This window comes from Formica exsecta, unplaced genomic scaffold (genome assembly GCF_003651465.1).
Source record: "Formica exsecta isolate Colony F162 unplaced genomic scaffold, ASM365146v1 scaffold106, whole genome shotgun sequence".
NCBI classification, from domain to species: domain Eukaryota; kingdom Metazoa; phylum Arthropoda; class Insecta; order Hymenoptera; family Formicidae; genus Formica; species Formica exsecta.
Genome location: NW_021848400.1, coordinates 7894 through 19186, shown reverse-complemented (window position 1 = coordinate 19186; position 11293 = coordinate 7894). Strand labels below are relative to the sequence as shown.

Here is an 11293-nt window from a genome sequence, read left to right as displayed (position 1 = left end):
TAAAATAGTTATATATATATTTATTCCGAATACAAAGGTGTCATTTTTATTTATAATAAAATCAGTGAGTTACTCGGGCGGAGCCCGAATTCCCAAATTCCTTCCGGCAAACGATCCCAACTACCGTGCCTCTCCGGAGGCATAACACAATATCAATGTCGAATAATTATTAATTATTAATTATTAATTATTTAATTGTTAAGTGGAAAAACTGGCAAATAAGAGCCAAAGCGCGGATATTGGTGCACGAATTTATTATTGTTGAATTTTACTAATACATGTATATTAAAAATGTATGTTTCAAAACGTTTTTTGGTCCATCTTCAGCATAGATATAAATATATAAAGATTATAATAATGTTTTAAAACTTGACATATACCATATTTGTTGTTGTAGTCAAATTTTAAGTTAAAATTGATAATCAGAAAGGAAGACTCACTAAAACCTGTGTAAAATCTGTACAAATAAGCAAACAACGTCCAAACACCATCGTCACGCGTATAGCTGTCGGTGATTTACAATATAATTATAATTATAATGTAGTAAAATAATTGAAACTACGAATTATGTTATTGTTATTCAATAAAAATACATAAACAAACAAGCGTAGCCAAAATTTGAATTTAATCAGCGAATGCTTTTCTCATATCAGACTAGATATCCATCGGTGTTTAATTTATCACAGTCACATAATCTAACATCCAACTGTTTATTCAATTTAATCCGGAATAATAAAAACACAATGTCTATTCCCGGCCGAAGTGATAAATTAGATATTAACTGTCATTTTGATAATGATTGTATAGAGATACACTGAAATCTAGAGAATACATGTCCCAGTCCGATTTTCTTAAAACTCTTTCAAATTATGAAACTTCGTGCGGAATTTAAAATTTGTATAGAAGTCGTTTTTCGACTAAAATTTAAAATGAGTTAATTGAAAAAATCATATCGATTAAAATTTGAAATGAGTTAATTGAAAAATTATATCGATTAAAATTTGAAATGAGTCAATTGAAAAAACCATATCGCTTTTCTTTGAAGACGCACTCGTAGATAATGTATAAACTACAAGACAAATTTCCAAAAAGAGAAAGAAAATATAAGTGACAAACTAATCCAGTTTTTATGTATCAATTAAATTTAAATTTATTATAGTTATTATATTGATTTAAATCTGTGTGCTGTGTGCTTCATTTTCATAATATATATTATTAATATATTGCGATTAAAACAATCGACGACATTTGCATAAGAAATAATTGCTCATAAACCATTTATATTCTCTTAACTTTTGGTTATGCAATGGTAACGCATATATTTGCTTTATATTTCGATTTGATGTCGGGATTGATAGTCGGGAAAGATTATAAAGATTGTGCACGATAAAGAAAAATCAATATTTGCTGATAAATTGGTTATTTCTTTGGCGTGAAATGGATGAATATCTCTTCGCACGGTCGGTAAATGAGAGTAATCATCAGTTAACGGAGTTTCGTCCTTCTCATTCTGATCTAGTAACAGATCCAGAAAAGCTTTCCTCCTTCGCTTACCTATCGAAATAAATTTCATGAAAATAATTTTAAAAATATTTACACAAGCCATCAAAGCATATGTATAACGATAATTTAATAATTTAATAATCATACCTATATCAAGTTCGTCATCCTCGTTTTCCGATTTGGTAGACCTGTTTCCCGATTGTCGTGCGATCTTCTTCTTACGTATCACCTGAAATTTATCATTTATTCGTTGTAAGCTTGTTGAATTCATCCCAACAAAAAATAATGTAAATAATTAATTTAATAAAATTCTGCCGATATCTTAATACATTATGTATTAAGTGTATTATGTATTAAATGTATCATTAGCGTTACTTTTTGCGCGTACCTCTTTCGTAAATTTATGTATTTTGCTAAGTTCTGAATTATATTTTCTTCCTGAAGGCACTAAGTTATACAACCAATCTGACCAAAGCCACGGTTGACAAAATCGGTCGGCTATTAATTTAGAACTTCTAAAAATACGATCAAAACGTTAAACTGATATAATAACATATTAATGCTATTAAGTATATTAAATATAAATTAATCAAACAAATTCTGTTGTTAATTCTTAAACAGATCTTCTTAATAAGTCATTAATGCTGTTAACTATTTTATTACTAACAAAATAATGTAACTCGTGACTTTTCGAACCTATGTATTGTTGTGGTATACTCGGTTTCAACTTCTTGAGCATGTATATCCACACCCATTGCCGTCTCTGCAAAATAATTATTTATTATTATTATCGCCATAACTTGCTTGTCAATGTATGCTATATTCCTTACAAATTCCATATAAAAGAATAAAATTGATACTTATAACTCTCGAAAATAATATTGAATCAAATAATTAATTTTTATACACCGGAACTGATATAAAATTTTGCTTATATTTATATATCTACGAGAATAAATCATATATTTATTTTCACAATTATATAAAAAATGTCACGTAAGATTTGATTTCTGCGTTGGTATACATATATATACAATGTCGGAAATCGAGGTCATCGAAATTATACTAGTATTGTAATCCGTGATTATATATATAAAAAGAGAAAGTCTTTTATTGTTACAGCAACACCATTATTGCCACAACACATTCAGGCTGCGTCTCGATGTTAACTGCCAGTACTGTGTAAACGTATAGATTTTCAGTACTGACAGTGAATATTGGAACGGAGCCTCAATAAACTTCATTTCATGAAAACAAACGGTATTCGATACAGAAATCAATTATTCGATATTGCAGGTAAAACTTAATTTCTCAACAGAATAGAATGATCTTGTGTGCCGATTAAATTTGATCGTAGAGAATAAATTCAATGTTAAAGCAAAATCATCTATTTTTTTAGCAAACATATTTTTAAATATTGATTTAATAGCGAAATAAATGAATAAATAAATAAATAAGCAATCAATTTATTATTATAACGAAAGAACTTATATATTAGTTCAGCAAAATTAAAATTTATAGTACTTGATAAGTCTTTTTATATAATATTCATATCATGTAACTGAAAATTTGTTGTTGCAGCATAAAATATACTGTGTCAGCGATACTTTTGTCTACAAGACATATTATATATTATAATGATGTGATATATATATGTTTATTACCACATATAATGTCGAGAGCAACATTGTTAGCGAACGGAAAAATATTAATAGCTTTTCCTGGGTTCTTTGCTATTTCTCTCTCGAGACATTTTGTCAGAATCTCTGCTTTTTCGGATATAACCACGGCAAATTGATCCAATATACTAAAATGGAACGTCGGCCCGATGAGTTTTCTATCATGATTCCATTGTTTTCCTGAAGCAGTTTAATCAACAATACATTTACGTGTTAAATAAATCGTAAGAGAGATAAAAAATATAAGTGCGCAAAAGTTCGTATAAAAATAAAGAAAGAACATTTTATTGCACAGTTTTATATTGTATTTTAGTTTTGTTTTTCTTGCATATCGCTTCGGAATATTTGTAGTGTAAATAGAAAAAATTCCACAAACAACTGAATAAAGTTTTAAAGCGTGCCAATTAATATGAATAATTAATAATATGTAAAATCAGTTACATAAGTAATCACACAAAGATAAGAATACGAAAAAATATCTTCTTATTTTTTATCAGATGTACATATATACAAAAATTTATGTATTTGTATTAGTGACATTTTACTCCTTCGTTTTCTTGTGATTTGTTCAAGATGTTTTCGCGAATAACCATACATCAAAAATGCATAATCTAATGTAGGCTGTAATTTATTTTTCATCTTTAATGAAGTATTAAAAATAGTAGATGTAAAAAACTTTAATCTCAATAAATTAATATAGTTATATTAGAGTTCACAAAAACACTCTTCCTAAAGCTTTGCACAGTAATGTCATTTATAAAATTAACTGCAGTAATTGTAATGTCTCATACATCAGTCAAACAGACAGACAGTTTCGTACAAGGAGCATCGCAATCATATTAGATGGAATACGACGAATCATTCTGTTTTAACTGATCATAGATTAGAATTTAATTACGATTTTGATTGGGATAAAGTCAAAATTCTGGATAGTGAAGCTTTGCTTAAGAAACGCTTAATTTCTATGATGGTATACATTAAAAGGCAAGAAAATAAACTTAATTTGCAGATAGACACAGAATGTTTATATTATGCTTCTACGGATGTAAGTTATAAGTTACCAAAACTTTGAAAGTCACGCCGTCTTATTTGTAAACACTCCTCTGTATTCATATTTACTTTATGTATCGTGCGATATGAAGAGACTTGACAATCTGTCTCGAACATCCGTGTGTAACATTTGCCTTTTGTACAATATGGATGACTCGTTCAAGTTCGGTATATTTGTATTGCCAGTTATGTTTTTTTAATGTAGTATATTTTATCGGACAGTCTTTTTTCGTCTCGAAATTCCATTATATAACATTTATTTTCTGACAACATGGGTGATTCACTCTGTTTCTCTTATTACTATTACATTTTTGATATAATATATTCCCTATACTTTGTAATTGTGCTGAAGATGGTCCAAAAAAAAGACCGGAAAGTACGCTTTTTATGATAATGTTTATCACTTAGTTAAAATATCAATGTAATTTGTGATTGTAATAAAACATATGCGCACAAATTACCGCGCTAGCTCTTGATTGCCTTTTGTCTTCTTTGTATGATACATTCATAACAGCCTTTATTAGTTTATTTAGATGTAAAAGAGTTTATGTATTTACCTGTAGAAGTTAGAAGCCCTTTGCCTAACCAAGATTCCATCATATGATAAGGAAATCCTTTCTCGATATTTACGGTGCTAGGTAAAATAATCTGTAAAAATGTGTTTAAAAAGAATATAACCGTGCGCGTAATAATTTATCACATTTATGTTAAATAGAATATCTTTTTTCATATTTCTAATTTTTTTAAAAACAGAGTTTCATATGCAAAACTTTTATTCACGATTTATTTTTTCATGTATCGTTAATTACATTTTTCCTGATGTACCAGTAGAAAAAGACATTCTATTTTATCATTTTTATTTATATTCTAAATATGAAACCGATAATTGACTAGATCGTTGAATTAACTTGGAATATATAATTGAGGAATATGAGGTTTACCATGAAATATCTCACTCGAGAGGCGATTCAGTTTTTTTGATGACGCAGATATAATATAGTAGATGCAAGAATATATATATACAGGGTGGCCCCGAACGTTTCAGCCAGACTTTAAGATCTTATAGGAAATTTAATTCTGAACAAAAAATTTCCTATAAATATGGTTAAGCAAGTTCAAATAATCATCAAACAAGAGAGTCTTTTCAAATAAACAGTATTAAGGTGTATCGACACTATCTGCATGATAATAAAAAGAAGATATATTCAGATTAAGAGAATATATATATATAATCTCTTCTATATGGTATATACAGGGTGTCCCATTTTAATCTATCACCCCTCGTAACTTTGCAGGGAACGGTCGTAGAGAAAAATATTTCATACAAAAGTTTTTTGACTTTGAGGGGTACATAAGAGGGTGTTATTGGTGTGACCTTGGATAGTTGTTTGAAGATCACATGAAGGTCACCTTCAATGCAAAGTTACGAGGGGTGATAGATTAAAATGGGACACCCTGTATAGTACAGAGAGAAGAGATTATATATATATATTCTCTTAATCTGAATATATCTTCTTTTTATTATCATGCAGATAGTGTCGATACACCTTAATACTGTTTATTTGAAAAGACTCTCTTGTTTGATGATTATTTGAACTTGCTTAATGTTTATTTGAAAAGATAATTTGCTTGATCTTTGCATCTTATGTAGTAAAAAAAATATACAGACTCAGCGGATGATATTTTCCATCGCCAAAGTAAATTTAGATCTATTATAATAATGACAATGAAAAAAAGATTTGATATTTCACATCGCCGAAGTAAATTTAGATCTATTATAATATTAACAATGAAAAAAAGATTTGGCTGCAAGATTAATTTTTTTGTTAAAGATAATTTTGATAAATTATGACGCGCTCGCCCGCACACACGTGTATGTGTGGGTGAACCTGCGTCCACGCGTCATAATTTATCAAAATTATTTTTAACAAAGAAATTAATCTTGCAACCAAATCTTTTTTCATTGTCAATATTATAATAGATCTCAATTTACTTCGGCGATGTGAAATATCATCCGCTGAGTCAGCATATTTTTCTTTCTATATAAGATACAAAGATCATCAAGCGAATTATCTCTTTTCAAATAAAAATCAAGCAAATTCAAATAATCATCAAACAAGAGAGTCTTTTCAAATAAACAGTATTGAGATTTATCGACACTATATGCACATGCACAACACATACAAACTCGATACGATACAATACACACAAATAAAATTGTTTTCTAAAATAATAAATTACTGTTTATTCTACAATCACTGAAACAATGAATGGCTAAAAGCACTTATTAGGAATAAATTATTTTACTTTAACAGTAAATTTGTATTTTTACAAATAAATTTAATAAGTAAAAATTTTTCTATTTCACCGAAAGAAAAAGTTTTGTTGTAATATCAAATAATTCATTATAACAGCAAAATATGGACATATTTTTCATATATACAATAATAACAATTGTATTACTGACCATTAACGAAATCCTTTTTCTCTATTACATCGAGAAACTTTTTAATAATTTTTAATAATACGTTTATAAAAGTTTTCTCTATTTCACTATTAAAAATAGTTTTATTTTCTTATGATATTAAATTACTATTTATACATTTACATCGCAAAGAATATAATAACCGATACTTTACTATAAGATTTTATGCCGTAAATAAGATTCTTTTCATTCTTACCTCTAAAAGTTCAGGTTTATAGAGAGTAATGAACGGTTTCATGCCAACCCAAAATATGAAAACTCCTTCTTTAAACCGCAACATACATTGCTGAAGCCATTCCTTGCGTCCTGTGGGAATAAGCACATAATCAGATATTCAATATTTATTAATTATTATACCGATTTAAAATAAATGACAAATTTTTTTCATTTATTAATTTCTTTAAACTTTTTACTAAAAATATATAAAAGATATTTGTAAAAGCATGTAATAGCAATATCTTATTCATAAAGTTCTTCACCATAATCCGTCTGCTTCATTAATTCAAATGCCATGCCAAAAGGAAATCTACCGATCTGAGGAATATTCTTGAGCTTTTGTCGAAGAACATATTGATGATGTACTGTCGATATAATTGCGGGGATTATTAAAACTGCGAACAAAGCGCACAGTATCAAAGAGATTAAGTCCATTCTCGTAACCTGTAAACATATTAAAGAGCTCAAGTTACAAAAATATGTAAATGCATAAATAACAATTACTATAGATACTTCTTAATGTAGAAAAACATTGGAATTTTACATACACACATTGACAAAGATTTCATTGACATAATTTTTATATCATTATTATCTGTATTAACTGAGAAAATTTTATAAAGACACGTTTTTGATGAAGATTAATATACATATAATGTGTATATAAATACATATCATCGATCAAAATCGATTATAAAATCAATGTGGATGAAAATATTTCGTCGGCGGAATATTTCTCGATTATTTCTATGTAACTCTTCCTAATTTGGAATCTGTGCTTATTAATCGAAAAATTCACGAAAATCGCAATGAATTATTTATATTTTATTTTTCTACCGTATTTCATTGAAGTCTTTAAAAGTTTTGCGGCTTAAAACGTATAATTATTCTTTTTTTAACAATAATTTAAATATATGATATATATGATGTTTACAAAATACTAAAGCAATATTGAATTTCAAATTTTTAATCAAACACACATACATTTGCGCAACAATGTAAGCGCTCCATCATTACTGTTTAATTGACATATACGTATATAACCGAGTTTCAAAGAATTATGATCCGTAAAATTTTAAATATACACTGTTAATTTTGTTTCCGAATGATTACTTATCTTAATTTTATATAATAGGATTTAAAGAATCGAGATAGCAAAGATTGATCTCTCCTCAAAAAATATCCGCCCGTACTTTGTTTCATGAGTTTTTTTATTAAATCACATTTTAACTTCGCGTGAATTACTTTGTGTCTTGAAAAAAATAAAAAGCAAAACCACGAGTTTTAACTAAATTATACTGAAAAAAATGCAAGATTTCGATACTTACTGTTATGTCGAAGCACTTAATGTTCAAACAATGATATTTTACCAAGATATTTGACACTTTTCGCAGATATCACTATTCATCACTTATCACGTATTATAATTTATCATACTTTGTACATATAAATGTAATATAATTAAATATAATAAAATAACTAAAAAAAAAAGAGAGAGGAGATGTTTAGAATAACTTTTTTTTTTTAAAGCAGAAGATTATATGTAATTGCTTTTACTTTTTCTCGATTCAAGATTCAATCGCGATATGATACTGCAATCGCGACTTCTTTCTCGATTCAAGATTCAATCGCGATATGATACTGCAAACGAGACTTGAATAATAAAGATTTCGTTCTCGTTTGCGCTACTCGAACCAGGTACATATAAATATTCATATAATGCAACGTATGAAATCAGATCATTTATCTTATATGATTTCTCCTTGCAAGCGTTTGAAGTGTTTCTGCACGATTGGCAGAATGCTGTATTGGGAACTGACTTTTGATAACAATGAAATACGTGACAGAAACTGATTGAAACAATAACCGTTTGCATATAGTATATTTAAGTAATAACTCTTAAGCACGCATACTTAAGAAACGTTACAATATATACATAATAAGCTTTATCTCAGGCAATGTGTAAAGTACAATCTCTATTTTTTCACGTAATGACATAATGTATATAATCTTACTGTGATTTTCTTGCGTATTCTGCTGATCATGATTGTTACTTTCCAAACCAGTTATGATAATAATTTGTAAATAATTGATCCTTGCTTTTTATCCTCACCAGAAAATTTTTTACGACCGGTAATTGCTGTTCTAGTAGTGATGTATGCACACATACATGTTAGATAATATACAAGACATATATTGCAAATTTACATGGAGAAAAAATATTATTATTGCCTAGTCTAAATGCATTTAATTGGTTATTATTTTTTTAGTTAAAATATTTAAGTATTCAACTTAAATGCTTGAATATTTAAATTAAAGAAATGTATAATATAGTATATTATAATAAAAATTGCGCGAGAACTACGTAAGAGAATATAAATGCTTATAATAAACAATGACGAAACCGATCTGTTACCTATTGTCAAAACAACATGATGTTGCATTTAACAGGCGGCAAGAGATTAACATTATGATATTGATGGTAGCGACGTAGATAAAAATTCTTCGAGCCACAAGCAAAGAGCATCAACGAACAAAACTCTAATCAGAACGCAGTGCAATAAAGATGCAAGATCATTCGACAACCGCGATCTGCTGGCTTTTTGCGACCAGATAAACACGAATCAAAAGGAAAGGAAATAAAACTCATAATTTATTTACCTTTCGTACATTCATACCAAGAAAAAAAATCATTCGTAGTACTCTCATTTTTTTATTTTTGCTCGATTTGGTAGCTCCGTAAACAAAAGATCAACATTGATATACGTTTGATGGGATGATAATTCCATTATAAAACCATTATAAAATGTCCATCAAATTTTCGCAATGCTACTAATTTACAAACAAGAAAAAAAATAAATAATTAACATCTCGAAATATACAAGATAACAACTTTCGCGTCTTTTATTTGCTCGTAATTTAACGATAAAATGGCACGTGAAACGTTTTACCTGTATTACTACGAATGCTCGACGAGATGACGGAGATGCCAGGTGCGCCAAAGACTCCATCGCAAATGTAAATCTTTTTTTTCGGTATCTGTAGATGCGGCCTCGCTTCTGTAATGCGCAACACACGAATTTCTCTTCTCAATTTATGTAGACGGATCCAGCAAAAGTACTGCCGGTGTCTTTTTGAAGGAAACTGCTAATCATGGTTACCAGAAAAAAGCCGTTATCGTCCCGGCGTCTCGGCTCATCCAATTTGCTGTACAAAGGTCAATCTTTTGTTCTAAAATGATATTCTATTCACGCACACCACTTAACATTTGTAACACAAACCATATAGAATATCCTTTTACATAATTGTTTCAAATAAGTCACAGATCAAAACGTTTTTAATTTTTTATTTATAAGAAAAATATATACACGTAGCGAAATTTGCATTCACAATAAAGATAGAATTAAAATATTAAACACTGCATAAATTAGTCGCAAGGCGACTACAATAAATTGTTTGTCACGACACAAAATTCTGAATAAAGTAAAATTCTAAATTATGTTTGTACTATCCGAGCCGATAATCTTTTTGACCTCGGCTTGTTGAATTATGACTGATTAATGAACGCCTATATAGTAGAAGTTATTAATATACACAATATCATCGGATGAGAGTTTAAACTCGAAGATCACTGTTTTGAACAATTCTTGAATTGTTAACAACTCATTTTCATATGCTCTTCTGTATGTTCTATAGCGAATATTTTCCATGGAAATTCAATTTGAGATCCGGACATACGCTTCGTAACTCCTCATAATGTTTATCAAATGTGTGATTACCTGAATGATCAACAGCGATGCAATACCGTTTTTATATGTATGTTTTATATTAAATGATGAGATTTTTTATTTATTATAATAAAACAAATTCCTATAACAATGAGAAAGAAATATATAATAAAATCACTTAAGAAATAATCTGTAAAAACAATTGAAAAAGAAAGATATAATTCTTGCACTGAATTTCAAGCTATTTTAATATTATCTATAATCGCTAAAAAGGAGTAACCATTCGGTTAAAAAAACAAATAAAAATAATATTTGTTTCCAGAAAACATGTGCATCACATCTTTAGAATTTTCTCTAGCGTCAATAATACCAAAACAAATAATTGGTGATTTAAGCGAAATGTAATAAAACAGAATAATTAAATATTGAGTAAATTTGAAAATTGATTTTAACTTTATTCATCAGTCTTATGCAAAATTCAATGCAAAATCCAATTATTTATGTTTCTGAATATATTTTATGTTTATTTAAATTAATATGTATATAAGATTATATCAGTTCTATATATAATTCCTTTAATATATTTCCGTTTGATTAAGCATTTTGTAGTATTTTAATATAATATATATATA

General features: G+C 28.3%; 1 protein-coding gene across 3 annotated transcripts in view; it reads right to left on the bottom strand.

The window, feature by feature from the left end:
- Positions 1 to 10046, bottom strand: part of LOC115234185 (cytochrome P450 4C1-like) — a 26062-nt gene extending 16016 nt beyond the window's left edge. The window contains exons 1-7 of one of the 3 annotated variants that reach the window (XM_029804992.1): positions 9885 to 10046; positions 7197 to 7377; positions 6914 to 7023; positions 4790 to 4880; positions 3168 to 3362; positions 2200 to 2266; positions 1892 to 2018 (exon numbers count right to left, since the gene is read on the bottom strand). In XM_029804992.1, coding sequence (XP_029660852.1) covers positions 1892 to 2018; positions 2200 to 2266; positions 3168 to 3362; positions 4790 to 4880; positions 6914 to 7023; positions 7197 to 7377; positions 9885 to 9944 — 831 coding nt within the window. In that variant the 5' untranslated portion in view covers positions 9945 to 10046. The remainder of the gene's footprint in view (positions 1 to 1891; positions 2019 to 2199; positions 2267 to 3167; positions 3363 to 4789; positions 4881 to 6913; positions 7024 to 7196; positions 7378 to 9884) is intronic. The other 2 variants (XM_029805013.1, XM_029805002.1) reach the window with 2 other exon arrangements.
- Between the last annotated feature and the right edge of the window lie 1247 nt (positions 10047 to 11293).